The sequence below is a fragment of the Plutella xylostella genome, chromosome 4 (genome assembly GCF_932276165.1).
Source record: "Plutella xylostella chromosome 4, ilPluXylo3.1, whole genome shotgun sequence".
Taxonomy (NCBI): Eukaryota; Metazoa; Arthropoda; class Insecta; order Lepidoptera; family Plutellidae; genus Plutella; species Plutella xylostella.
In genome coordinates, this window is record NC_063984.1 from 8712341 (window position 1) to 8727218 (window position 14878).

Below are 14878 nucleotides of genomic sequence, written 5' to 3' on the forward strand. Positions count from 1 at the left end.
CTTACGTACCAATAGTAAACAGCCGTGGCTTCAGCGTGGTACAGAAGGTAGTCCCGTCCATCAATCCCATCTGCGCGTTAGCCGGCTGGTGCCGTAATAAGTGCTTCTTCGGAGGAATGATGTCCGCCAGCACCTCGCGGTGTGGATCCATGACTTCTGTCACCGTCTTGTTCTGTAGCTCCGATATCAGTTTCAATGAACGCATTGCCTGGAAACATAATGGGAGATTAGCACCGATTTTATTTGCGTACGTATCTGGAGAAGAAATGCAATATAAATAAATATGCTGCGCCGATAAAGAAAGGAACTTTAAATGGCGGCACTAAATAATACCTCGTCATTTGTTACCTGGAAAACAGTTTTGCAGACATTTTGAACTGTCATTAGTCAATACATATTACAAGCCGCCATTTTAAATTCGCGTCTTCAGTGGCGGATTTTTTAAGCAGAAGCAAATAAATAATGAATGGCTTACCTGTTGCCGCACAAGAAGGTGCGGGCTCGTGACCTGCAGCACCAGCTCCTGCAGCACGTCGTGCAGCGCCCGCGCGCGCGCCGCGCCCCCCTCCCCCTCGCCCGCCCCCTCCGCCCCCGCCCCCGCCCCCGCCGCGCCCGCCCCCGCCGCGCCCGACACGCACACGCGCACCAGCCGCTCCAGGTTCACCGTGGCCATGTCGATGGCGCCCGACGACACCTCGCCCGTCAGGTCCATCATCACGAATAACACTGCTTTCAAAAACGTGAACACGTGCTTGTACACCCACTCGGGCGCCATCTTCTCGAACATGAACTTGACGGCGATGCAGCCGCCGAGTTTGGCGTACCACGCGCGCTCGTAGCACAGCGCTGACATGCGCTCGGCCAGGTACTCCATGAGAGGGAGGCGGCACGCGCGCTCCTTGCTCCCCAGGACCGTCGCCGCCGTCTCTATCATCAGGACTAGGGCTAAGTGTCCCGGTTTGCACAGCTCCTTTTCTTCATGTCCCATCACTACGGCTATAGCGTCGACGAGAACCAACGCGTCCAGTCCTTCCTTAGGCGTGCCGGAGCTAGCAAAGGGGCCGGCTTCTTGAGCGATGGCGACCATCGTGTAGTGTCGGACCAGCGACACCATGGTGGGCAGCACGTGGTGACGCAGCTCCTTGATGGCGGCGGCCACGAACATGCCGGTGAGCGCCGTGCGGTGCGTGTCGCGGACCAGGCTGTTGGTGCACTTGTAGTAGGGCCCGCTCTGCGTCGTGATCTTGCCGTCGAGGAAGCTGGGATGCGAGAACAGCTTCTGTAGAGTCTGCTTGTCGTCGTCCAGGTTGAGCGACGCGGCGAGGTAGCAGCGCAGCACCTCCCAGCACTGGCGCCGGTAGAACGGATCCGTCGTGCTCGATTTGAGTGCGGCGAAAGCGGTATCTATTACTTTATCCACCTCGAAGTCGATCGGCTTTTGTTGATCCTGGAAGTACGCCTGTATGGCGGGCGGCGGCGCGTCGGTCTCGCGGTACTCGAGGCGCTGCGGCTCGATCATCATCTTGCGGTTGCCGCCGCCGAACTTGCCGAGGACTCGGAACGCGATCCGAGCCACCTCGTTGTTGTGCAGGGTCCTCCACAGCGCTTGCATGAGGTCCGCTCTGACCGGCTGAATATGCTCATACAAGAAATCTGGCTGTAGGTTGTCTACGCACAGCTCGAGTGTGCGTAGACCTTGAGATATAAGTGTATGGGAACCATTTAAAGCCGAAACCAGAGGGTCCATAAGCATGGGTAGATAGGGTAGCAGACTGCTGAGGCGCACGGGTACTGTGAGGCACAGCTCCACGAACAGATCCTTCATGTGTTGCTTGTGCAGGCCACTCTGCAGCCGGTTCAGCCCCTCGAGGAGGTTGGGCAGTAGCGGCAGGAATTCTTGGTACAGGAGGTCATGACTCCCGCCTCCTATTGAGCGGAACAGGGCTCGTAGTAGCAGGAAGTAGTTGTACGGTTCTTTAGCCGTCATGGCGTAGTCCATGGCTTTGTTCACGATGCTGTGCAGGTGAGGTCTCAACATCTGCTCGTTTTCAGTCGGGAACAAGCTCACCGATCCAAACACTAGCTTAAAAAGTCTCAAGTAGAGATTCGATCTCTCAATATTGGTGCCCATCTCTTCCATTCTCTCTAGAAGGTATTCTACAAGGACGGTAGCAAATATCGGAGATGTGGCCGGATTTGATAGGAAAGTGTTTGCAATAATCTGCAATGTCATGTTTTTGTTGATTCTTTCAACCATGTGTGATATTGTCGCGGTAAATATTTCTTGGAAGGTTTGCGGGTTCATCATTGAGAACTGTAAAGAAAATTATTACATAAACATGTTGTTATTTCAACCGTATGACAAAATTTTACTATTCTGGTAAGGGGGTACTATTGTAAACTTTGACTATTGTTATGGATTATGGCTACTATTTTAATTTAAAGCCTCTTCGTGCGTCACAACACACGTAAAGCTGCTATCGGTTGACTATAAATGGTCTTAACACTATCTTTACAGTTATAAAACCTGACAATAGCTGTTACAAAATGCTATCGAGACAACCTACCTACCAAAACCTACCAAGGTAGATATACTAACTATAAATATCCAACTATACAAACTCACCACGCCACTAAAATGCTCCAACACCTCCTTCTCCTCCTTAGACCGGACATGCGGCTGCGCGGGCTGCGCGGCGGGCGCGCGTGGCGCCGCCAGCGTGTAGATGTCTAGAGACTGGAGCCCCCAGCGCACCAGCCGGATGAAGACTAGGGTCTCCTTGGCGCTGAACTGCTTCTGCCCGGCTATGGTGGACGTGCCTTCGCCGTTTGTTGTTGTTTGCTGAGGGCATGATGGGTTATAGAGTGGAATAGTTGCTTATAAACATAAATATATATATTTTTACTGACGTTTTTTATTGAAACGCTGTGCAGATGCGACGCTGATTATAAGTTTACTTAGAAATCAATTAATGAATTTCGTAAATTGTTAAAGAGTGGCAGCTTGCCACAGCATAAAAAATTTGCTTATATGAAAACGCTGTATAAAAGCCTAAGTTCAGTAACAAATACAGAGGTTCTTCTTGAGGCATAGAAACATGCTATATTTTTATTGCTAAACACCATTTATAGATATGAAGAGTCAATTCGTAATCTCAATCACTTACCTTGCAAGAAGCACAACCCCAAGTGATCGTCTTCACACCACACACCAGGGTCTTCACCAGCGTCCTGTAATCCCCCACATTCAAGTTGTTCATCTGGGAGGCCGGGAAGCCTATCCGGGACTTCTCCTCGGGCTTGCTGATGCTGTCCAGGAAGTCTGTTGACGGCTTCTCGTCTTCCACCTTCACTTCGGTGGTGGAGGTCCCTGGCGTCTGCGAGGTCGGTGTACTGGGGTTGGTGCCGGCTGCCGGGGTGGCGCCGTTTGTGTTTTGTTTGCTGTGGAGAAGGTATTATTGGTTATAGTTTAAGCACCTTTTTCACGTCGAATCGTAACAGAACAGTAAAATAGCGGTTGCTATCACTGCAGAATGATTAGAGAGCATTCGGAATGCGTCCTTGCTGCCATGGACGAGTAACGTAGCGTAACCAATGGCATCGCGCGGTTTTGACACATTCCAACCTACCCCGCAAGGGAGTACATTACTACAAGGCGTGAGTGCCTTTTTTTTTTTGTGTGTGTTTTTTTTTTTCCAACCGCGACTCACTCCCAAGGGAACGTAACACCAAATGATGTATTCTTATCATTGGCTATATTGATTGGTCATTACAATTTTTCATTTTACCATCAGGCATATCAAAATGAAGTAAGCATGACAACCCGACTCACCACTTAGCCATCAAAGCCGGTAGCTGCAGCTTGGAAATCGTCTTGAATTTCAACACAAACACGTCCAAGATCCTCATGAGCAGATGCCGGCCGGGCGGCGCCGCGCTGCCCGCCGCCTCGCTCTCCGACCGCTGTCTGATGCAGTCCACCAGGTTCAGGAGAAGCTTGCACGACATCGTCTGTATGCTGGAATGTGGAGGATGTTTAGTTTGAGGGTTTAATTAAAATATGTGGGGAATGTAAGTTTATTTCAGTGCTGAAAATTAGTTTAAGTATGGATTTGATGAGGGATTATTATCTTCGGCTATAGAATAAGGAGTACAGTAGTATCATTATTTTATGCTACGGCCTATGATAGTCCACTGTTTGAAGTATTTAGGTATGCTCGAAACCACTGAATACCATCTGAAGCTTTCCACACCCAGCCCTTGTGAGAGTAAAAAACATAACAACTAGACATACATAAGAATACAGCAGAATCTTTGTGGAATTTTGCGCAACAACTTTACGTGTGTTTCATTCGTTTATTTTTATAAATAGCCTAACTAGCTACTAGCAGAACAACAGATCTTCCTACCCAATAATCCAATCAATAATATGCGTTCAAATCCTCAACTGACCTAGTAGGCAGCGACTCGTCATGCACATTCTTGGAGAACAGATGCGCGGCTATAGCCAGATCCGACAGGGGCAGGTGTTGCCTCACGTGATGCACCAGGTCTGCCAGCGTGGAGTAGGCGAGCGGGCGCAGGCTCTCGTGCACGGTCCAGCCGCCGCCGAGGAGCACGTCCTCGTCGAAGAGACGCTCCATGTAGGGCACGAATTCTGGGGGGAAGGGGGGTTTGGTTAGTGGACGGTGTGGTTTTTATAGATATAATTTGGAGGATGTTTGAGTACCTACAGCAATGATTAAATATTATATTATATTGTTATTATAATAAATAAATAAATTACAATAATCAAACAGCACAAAACAATTTGTATAGAGAATGTAATTTTTTCAGAATGTAATATTGTATATGTGGGGAATGAAACCAGTTACTTTCAATTACAAATATAATTAAACTTACTCAGTCTCAAGTCAGTGGCAAGAATGTGCCTAGTAGCAATCACTAGTTCTTTCCTCAGATGAGCCACTTCAGGCGGGCACAGCGTCAGCAGCCCGATGATTCCCTTCACCATGAGGTTGGCGTGGCTGGCTATGATCTCCTGGTATATGCGGATGATGTACGCCAAGAAAGCTAAGGTCTTTATTTGCGCCCCCATAAAATCCACAAACACTTCTTTGTTGAATGATGCTGATTGCCTGCAAGAAAATGTTTCAATTTTAATTTTGTGAATACATAATTAGTTACACAGTAGTAGTCCAGAATGGGAAAACAGAAGTGTGTCTTAACTTTATTAGATACAACAGAGCCTAATACCTAAATCAATATAATCAGTAAGTTTATTCTAAAATCTGGAAAACATAGGCATACTTAGGCCGGCTTGCGTGACTTCCTATTTAAAGATATTTTAATTTTAGTTAGCTAAACGCATTTATCTCGATAAACGTATTTATACTAAACACAATTTGTATTGTCTTGCACGGCCCATTTGAAGTTGTAATTTAGCTAAACGTATTTAGCATGTGTTACGTTTCATTCTATGCATATTTTCATCTAAACTTTTAAGTTTTTAAATGTTTACGGCTAGAAAAATGCGTGAACAGAAACAAATGCCGTCAAAATTTTACTGACACTGTCACTAAGTGACACTTGACACTACACAAACAATAACAATGCCAAGATCTGTACAACATAAGAATTGAATTGATTTCTCCCTCTTCTGCAACTCATCTGTCCTCTCCATATCCCCTCTAGTTCTGTTCTCCTATGAAAGCGTTGCGTTAGCATACCTACAGATGTTGGAATTTCATTTCAGTTTGTGATAAAACTCAAAGTAAGTATGAGTGGAAAAAGTGGCTCACCAATATCAAGCAATACCATGAATGAAGGAAAACATCGCGAGGAAACCTACATATCTAGATTAAGCACATCTTGATATGTAAACACACCAACCCTCAGTGGACCAGCGTGGTGGGAAATGGTCCAAGCTTAGGAATTGTAATGGTACTAGGTATAGGTACGACATGCATCATTGCCGCCGTTTTTGACAGATACAATGCCACTAAACGTATTTAGCGGCGCTAAACAGCCAATTTTTGGTATTTAACTTTGACACTTCGATAAACGTATTTAGGAACAAAATTTTTGCTATGCAAGACGTTAATTGCATTTAACAACTTAAATGTGTTTATTTTACCCTTAAACACAATTATCATACGTTACGCAAGCCGCCCTAAAGGCATTTAAATTTTGCCCTTGCTATGTGAATAAGTATGTAAGTAAAAGAAGCATACCTGTGTGCGGCCTGTGGCTGCAGTGTGATGGTGTCCATGATGAGCGGGATGAAGTTGCTGACCTCCTGGTGCACATTCTGCTTGTACAGCTGGTACATCAGCACCACGATGATCGGCAGCTCCTGGATCACCTTCAGTGATAGCACTGATTTGGGGATTAGGTTGTACTGCAACAAAAAAGAGACACATTGGAATGGCAGTGGATTGAACCCTATTTCACAAAGCAGAGCAGATCTCCTTTAAAGTAAGGTCCTTGTCCCCCAAGCCACAAAACACTAATTTGATTATGCATATTCATGAAATATTTATCTTGACAGTGAACCTAAATTATCATCATCAGCAAACAATCAGCATGGTATTGCAATTTATCACTTACAGTAACAACTGTGCCATCTAGCAGTTTCTTTTCAGTGTGTATGGGAGTGACAGTATAGGTTTCTTGAAGCAGTTGGTCAATATTCACTTCAGACAAGTCTTTTACTCTGATGGTGGGCCTCGGCTCAAATATCTTTGGCAGATGATTTGGTAAATCTGAATAAATTCCTTTCACCCACTGCAAAAATTTGTGAATCTGGAACAAACATAATATTGTTAATGGTAATAAAGTACAGATACTTTCTTGAAATTTCATAAAATGTAATAAAAAATATTACTATCCTTTTATATCTAGAGCCTCATAATAACTAGGCTATTAGGTGAAAAAGATATTTAAAACAATAAATTGTGTAAAAAATATATAACTTACATCAACTTCTGGATTATATGGAGGTCTATACTGTTTGTGCAACTCCATGAAGATCTTCAAACAAACCAGCACATTCTCTTCATTTTCAATTTCCATCAACTTCAGCATCAGTATGAGTATACTTTTAACATAAGGCCTCAATGTCTCACTGATTGGGAGCCGGTGTATCATCTCCAAGATCAGTTTGCGCACTTGCTGAATATTGTACTCAGCTATGAAGTGAGGATCACCCTCTTGAAGAATCTTCAGGAATATCTTCAAGGAATGATCCAGAAATTGGGGATATTGTGGCGAGCTCAATATGACCTGTAAAGAGAATAAAGCTATATAATATGATGGAACCTCAACATAGTGCCCCACCCATCTAAACACTAGTGCCAAAGTATCGTACTTAAATAAATAATGGGTCAACATGTATGAAGTGCTATTGCCAGGAAGTATTGAAAGTGTAATGTTACCTCAAAATTCTCGCTAAGCTCCTGGGCTGCCTTGAGTTTGATTTCGTCCTTGGCGCCGGCGTCCGCCAGCATGGTCACATAGCTCCGGTACGTGTTCATCTGGGTGTGCGGGTCCCCGGGACCACCCGCCACCATAGCAGCCATCATTATTAAGTAGAATTTAGTAGCTAATCGTAAAGGAACTGGTTCTCTTCCAGAAAATTATGAGCCGCATGGTTATTTCAACTAGGAAGGCGATAGTGTAAGCATTGAGGATAGTTTATATTTGTAACTACAAATTAGGACATTGTTCGTATTGTTTTTAATTTGCAATTAAAACCATTTATATTCACTTTAAAATAATAAAACAAACATAAAATTCACACAATCACAAAAATAAATCCTCGACGCCTTTTCAATATTTTTTTTATTGAATTCGTTCACTCTTTAATGAAATATAACTTTCATTCAATTAGAGTCTGTGATACCTAGTCGCGCATCTGTGGCTACCCTTATTATGCTTTTTTTGTGCTGGAATTATTTAAGTCTCGCAACATTTTTGTTTTTTAGTTACAATATTTTTGTCTATGAAAAACTTCTATCTTGTTTATTCCATGTCATCGGCATCGATGGATGCTTTTTACATTATTTTTGTAACATAAAAATGGGTTGAAATTTATACAAAAACATCGTTCCCGTTGTGAAAAAGTGGATATATATGATAAGCCAGTGATATAACATGTGATCATGGCCATTTTCACACAGATAGTTTTAATAATTTGGCTAAAATGTACAACAGTGTTCGGGTACGATTTCATATCACAATACCACAGTCAACATAATAATGAGACATTTTACTTCTATCACCTCGCTATCGACAGAGTAAGTGGACAAGTGTACGCGGGTTCCTTGAACTTCCTTCACCAGCTGAGCCCCGACTTGAAGCCTATTCATGTGGTACGGACTGGTCCGAAACTCGATAATCCTATGTGCCCTGCCACGGGATGTTCCTCTCCCAGCATAACGTCGTGGATCGACAACGTGAACAAGATCCTGGTGATCGACCAGGAGTCCCGCATCGTGATAGCGTGCGGGTCGGTGGCGCAGGGCTCGTGCGTGAAGTACAAGCTGGGCGACCTGGCCGCGGAGCCCGAGTTCGTACCCGTGAGCGTGGCCGCCAACGATGCGGAGGCCTCCACCATCGCCTTCATCGGGCCCGAGCGGTACAACTCGTGGGACCGCTCCAACGTGCTGTACGTGGGCACCACCTTCACCAACAACGGCGAGTACCGCCACTACGTGCCCGCCATCTCCAGCCGCGACCTCATGTCGCTGGAGCTCGCGCAGGAGACCTTCAACAAGCAGAGCATCATACAGATTGATGTCAAGTACAGGGACAACTTCTTAGTGCAATATGTGTATGGGTTCAACGCCAGTGACTATGCATACTTCCTGCTGATACAGAAGCACTCGCACCTGGCGGGGAACGAGGAGCTCGGCTACGTGACGCGGCTGGCCCGCACCTGCGTCAACGACGACAACTACAACAGCTACACAGAAGTCACGCTAGAGTGCCATGTCCGCGAAACTGTTAATGGTAAGAGTGAGATTGTCAATTACAATTTAGTTCAAGATGCTAAAATAGCTAAGGCAGGTGCCAACCTGGCCAATCAGTTAGGCATTGAGGTAGGAGATTCAGTATTTGTAGCTACTTTTAGTCCTTCAAAAAGTATTACTAATGAGCCTATGGCCAAGTCTGCTATATGTGTATTTTCTTTGCAAGAAATGGAAATTAAGTTTAATGAAAATGTTCATATGTGTTTTAATGGAAGTACTAAGTCTCGTAACATGGGCTACATATCAGGCATGATCTCAGATGGCAAGTGCCCCAGTGTAGGGTCCACAGGTAACATACTTAACTTTTGTGAGGTAGGACTTAAAATTAGTGGGCTGTATCCAATTAAAACCATGTCTGTAATTAACTGGAACAACACATTGATCACTTCTGTCACAATGTCTGTAACAGGTTTGCATACAGTAGCATTTATGGGTACTAATGATGGGCATCTTAAAAAAGTTCTGATTGATGCAGACAAAGCAATAGAATATGCCAGTGAAGAAATACTTCCAGGTCAAAAAATACTGCCTGATACAACACTATCACCATATCAAAAAACTCTGTATGTCTTGGGAAGAAATACCATAGTGCAAATACCAACTGAGCATTGTTCAGAGCATGGAAACTGCTCCTCCTGCCTGGAGTCCAATGACCCACACTGTGGATGGTGCTCTCTGGAGAAAAGATGCACTGTTCAAAATATGTGTCAGAAGGGCACTCAAAGTGCACCAAGGTGGCTGTCACAATACACTGGCCAACAGTGTATTGATTTTGAGCAAATTCTACCTGACAGAATTGCAACTAATGAAGAAACAACTGTCCAACTCATAATTAGGACTTTACCTGAATTGCCTTTTGGTGCTAAATACAAATGTGTATTTGGCAATACTACAGCAATAGATGCAGCAGTCACTTCCAGTGGCTTAGCTTGTCAAACTCCTGACATCAAAAATAGACCTGCCATCCCACCTGGACAAGATCATGTCAATGTCCCACTGTCTGTACATTCATCAGAAACTAACAAAGATTTTGTATCCCGCAACTTTGCATTTTATGACTGCTCTAAACACACAACTTGTCACACGTGTATAATGAGTGACTGGGCTTGTAATTGGTGTATTTATGATAATCGCTGTACACATGATGCCTCTGTATGTCAAAGAACTATTATAAGTGGAGAAAATAATCCTACAAAACTTCTCAATCATGGTATTGGTCACTGTCCTAGAATTAGGCAATATAAAAAGCCAATATTATTGCCCAATAATGTTCCTAAAGAGCTTCAGCTGGAAGTAGAGAACTTGCCTCACTTACAACCCGGCCACACAGGTTTTCAATGTATTGTCAGCATAGAATTAGCTAATATGATACTGCCAGCTAGAGTAGAATCTAATCACTTCATAGTTTGTGATCAAACCACCTACTCCTATGAAGAAGATGTTGGAGAGTATAATGTAAGTGTGAAGGTGGTCTGGAACCATAAACACTACATTGATACAATCACTATTACACTGTACAAGTGTGAAATACTTGGATCTCATAGAGAACATGCTGACTGTTCACTCTGTATTACCAGGAATTCTATTTACGAATGTACCTGGTGTGGAAACACTTGCGCATACTCATCCTCATGTCTCGAAAATCCAGTAACAGAATGTCCTAAGCCACGAATAGATATGATAAAGCCATTAAGTGGACCAATAGAAGGGGGAACGTTAGTTACGATTGAAGGCAGCAACCTTGGGTTGAGGGTAGAAGAGGTAACTGGAAAAGTACGGATTGGTGAAGTACCCTGTGATATTGTTGACTTCGAAGTTTCTGTCAGCATAACATGTCGCACTGGGGCATCTAATGAGTCCGTGGCTCCAGTTATAGTTGAAAACGATGCGGGTTATACTGAATCGTCAGTTCTGTTTAGTTACAAAGACATAAAACTACAAAGCATTTATCCTTCCGTCGGCCCAGTTTCCGGTGGAACTCAACTCGCCATCGGTGGACAGCACTTAAATATAGGCTCGGCCGTGTCGGCGTATTTAGATGAATTGCCATGTGCAGTCAACAAAACACAGACTGCTAACAGCAGATTGATTTGTATCACTCCTAAAGCCATCATTCCGCACGTAGTTCATACAGTTACAGTCGTCATAGATAATGCTAACCGCACACTAAATGGGGATTTATTCAATTATACAGCTGACCCTACTATCATGGAAATTAAGCCCCTTAAAAGCTTTGTATCTGGTGGACGAATGATAACTGTACACGGAACCAATTTACACACGATCCAAAAGCCATTGATGAAATTATACTATGGTAATGAAGATATCCCAGTTAACCACACTGCTTGCGTTGTTCTAAACTCAAATCAGATGGAATGTCCCAGTCCAGCTATCAACAAAAAGTACCATGAAATATTACAAGCTACCAAAGCTCAGACAAGTACTCCACAAATAGCTATGAAAGTTGGATTCGTTATGGACAACGTCGAAACAATGCATGATTTAGAGAAGTACTTCAACCCCCCTCGCACACACATGGTGTTTGTTGAAGATCCTTATGTATACCAGTTTCCAAACAGAATCAAGTCATATACAGGTGATCCTTTAGTTATTGAAGGGGAGCATTTAATACGAGCAAGTGACGAGACTGATGTTATGGTCACAATCGGGGTTCAAACGTGCAATGTCACCAGTCTTACAATGCAACAGTTACTTTGTACACCACCTCAAACTCAACCCCCAAACACGGACGAAAATGGAATGGAGATTACAGATGTTAACCTTCCATTAGTTGTCGTAAAAATAGGAAGAAACCTGAGGTACCCTATTGGATATCTTCACTATGAACTGCTCAGAAATTACAACTTCCCACCAGAAGCTATTGCAGGCATCGCGGCTGGTACTTTCTTTTTGGTCCTAATATTTATGCTAGTTCTAGTTATGTACAGACGACGAAGTACCAAGGCTGAAAGGGAATACAAGAGAATACAGATTCAAATGGATACACTGGAGAGTAATGTGCGTTTAGAATGCAAACTTGCGTTTGCAGAACTGCAGACTGATATGTCAGACTTGGCAGCTGATCTGGAACATTCTGGGATACCGACGCTCGACCACGTCAACTACGTAATGAAGGTGTTCTTCCCGGGCGTGTCCGACCATCCAATACTGAACGTCCAGCGACAGTTTATAAACACGCCTCGGACCAACTATGACGCAGCTATGATTCAATTTGAACAACTATTGAACAATAAATGTTTCCTTCTGTCATTTATCGATACTTTAGAAGCACAAAAATCATTCAACATTCGAGATAAAGTCAATGTAGCGTCTCTGCTCATGATTATATTGATGGGCAAAATGGAATATGCAACGGACATTCTAAAATCGCTTCTATTGCGTCTTATTGATAAATCAGTTTGCAACAAACACCCACAACTTATGTTGAGAAGGACCGAAAGTGTTGTCGAGAAAATGCTTACTAACTGGATGGCTCTGTGCATGTACTATTATTTAAAAGACTACGCTGGGTCGTCACTATTTTTATTATTCAAAGCAATCAAACACCAAATTGAGAAAGGTGTCGTAGATGCTATAACTCATGAAGCCAGGTATTCCTTGTCAGAAGAGAAACTACTAAAAGAACAAATTGATTATCAAACTGTTACTTTACACGTAGTTCAAGACGATTTTGATGAAAAAGTTCAAACAAGAGTATTAGATTGCGACAGTATATCGCAGGTAAAAGGAAAAATTTTGGACGCCTTGTTCAAAAATACTCCATTCTCTATGAGGCCTTCCGTCCATGAAGTTGACTTGGAATGGAGACATGGGCGAGGCGGCCATGTCACACTTCAAGATGAAGACGTTACCACTAAAACTCTGAATGGCTGGAGGAAACTCAACACTCTGGCTCATTATGGAGTGAAAGAGTCAGCAGTCATGTCTTTGATATCTCGTCAAAACGACAGCTTCAACACTCCCTACAAAATACCCTGTAAAAACTGCACAGGAATATACTGTTCCAATTCACACATAAGAGTTTACAACAGTGATATAGGTACAGACCAAAACGTGCATTTTTACCACTTAGTGAGGCCGATTGAATATCAGCACATTATCAACAAGTCATCGGAACACAGTCATAAAGCTATTCCAGAAATATTTCTCACGAGACTTCTGTCCACTAAAGGCACCGTGCACAAGTTTGTAGATGATTTCTTCAGCACGATACTCACAGTGAACGAGGTGCTGCCACCGGCCGTCAAGTGGCTGTTCGACCTCTTCGACGAAGCCGCCAGGAGCCACGGCATCATGAACCCGGAGGTGGTTCACGCGTGGAAGTCCAACAGCTTACCGCTACGGTTTTGGGTGAACCTCATTAAAAATCCCGATTTTATATTCGATATAAACAAAACATCGACAGTAGATTCGTCGTTGTCGGTGATCGCACAAACGTTCATGGACGCGTGCTCGCTGTCCGAGCATCGTCTGTGCAAAGACTCGCCGTCGAACAAGCTGCTGTTTGCGAAGGACCTGCCCACGTACCGCGACATGGTGATCCAGTTCTACGCGGGCGTGTCGCAGCTGCCGCAGGTCACGGACCAGGAGCTCAGCACCTCCATGCAGCAGCTCTCCGTACAGCAACTCAACGAGTTCGACACACTCTCCGCCTTGAAAGAACTGTACATCTACGTCAGTAAATACAGAGAACAAATTATATTAGGACTAGAGATGGACCCACTATGTAACAAAATGCACTTAGCCCATAAACTAGATAATGTAGCGTGCACTATGGAAGGGGACCCTACTTCTATATGCTGACTATATGACAAAATAAGTTACGACTTAATTGCATTTACGTAATTTATTTAAGCTATACCGTAAATATTTTTAATAAGAAGCTTTAATTTATTATGGAAATACTCAAGAACTTTAATGATCTGTAAAAAAGACTGTAAAATATCAGTTTGATAAACCTAGTAAGAATGAATGACAGATATTTTTTCTCATTAAAAGTAAATATTTGTGTAATGTAAGGACACTTAAGTTAATGACGAGAACAAATCTCTCTAGTGACATAATAAATTTTAATGTATGTTCTAACATTTTTATGGATTTACTGTCTCAAGTGGCCATATTTTAGTGTCCATGGTGTTTAAAATTTTAGATTTAGTATGTTGTATATTTTTGCTCTCTTCATTAATAAGTCTGAATGATTTTTAAATAAAATTCAAGTGATTCTTATGATTTTTAGCATAATATAATACTGACAGTGACACTAAGTTTGTACTATAAAATATCCAAGTGTATGTATGTATGTATGTCGAAATACTTAAAATAACTATCGGTGTGTTTTATGCTAAGATGTATGTGTAAAGAGATTTAAGTACTAGTTAAGGAAAATGTTGTGATATTTGTATTTGGAATATTGATGTATTTTAGCTATGATTTTGTATTATATTCCATTGCTTGGATACCTACTGCTGACGCCGTCTATACTCACCATTTCTTACTGTTTGATATTTTAATAATTTTTTTTCTAATGAAGCCTTGTGTTATTTATTTTAATTCACTTTCAATTTTTCATCTGTAATAGCCCTATGATCTCATTTGTTTTATTGCTCAAACTACTGTCGCTTTGATATAAGTACATATTTTTTAATGAATTTAGGAGAGAATGTAAGTAATATTCCATTTACAAAATATAATAAGCTAGAAATGTAATTTTGTTAGATATAAGCAGCGTAAATTCACCCGTCTCTTAAATTTTATATTATTGATTAGAAATAAAATACTTATTTATCAAATGTTCTGTTTTTCATTGACCTTAAATATGTAGGTAG

General features: G+C 42.6%; 2 protein-coding genes across 2 annotated transcripts in view; one reads left to right on the forward strand and one right to left on the reverse strand.

Annotated features, from left to right (window-relative positions):
* LOC105386319 (transcription-associated protein 1) overlaps positions 1–7829 on the reverse strand; it is a 36797-nt gene extending 28968 nt beyond the window's left edge. The window contains exons 1-11 of the mRNA XM_048630337.1: positions 7437–7829; positions 6979–7284; positions 6610–6804; positions 6234–6400; positions 4903–5138; positions 4453–4657; positions 3833–4018; positions 3168–3441; positions 2627–2842; positions 476–2314; positions 10–208 (exon numbers count right to left, since the gene is read on the reverse strand). Of these exons, the coding sequence (XP_048486294.1) occupies positions 10–208; positions 476–2314; positions 2627–2842; positions 3168–3441; positions 3833–4018; positions 4453–4657; positions 4903–5138; positions 6234–6400; positions 6610–6804; positions 6979–7284; positions 7437–7583 (3970 nt within the window). The 5' untranslated portion in view covers positions 7584–7829. The remainder of the gene's footprint in view (positions 1–9; positions 209–475; positions 2315–2626; positions 2843–3167; positions 3442–3832; positions 4019–4452; positions 4658–4902; positions 5139–6233; positions 6401–6609; positions 6805–6978; positions 7285–7436) is intronic.
* Positions 7830–8026: 197 nt separating this feature from the next.
* On the forward strand, positions 8027–14843 carry LOC105386292 (plexin-B). The gene has a single exon (XM_011556815.3). The coding sequence runs from the start codon at positions 8163–8165 to the stop codon at positions 13854–13856; it is 5694 nt and encodes a 1897-aa protein (XP_011555117.3). The 5' UTR covers positions 8027–8162; the 3' UTR covers positions 13857–14843.
* The last annotated feature ends 35 nt before the right edge of the window (positions 14844–14878 follow it).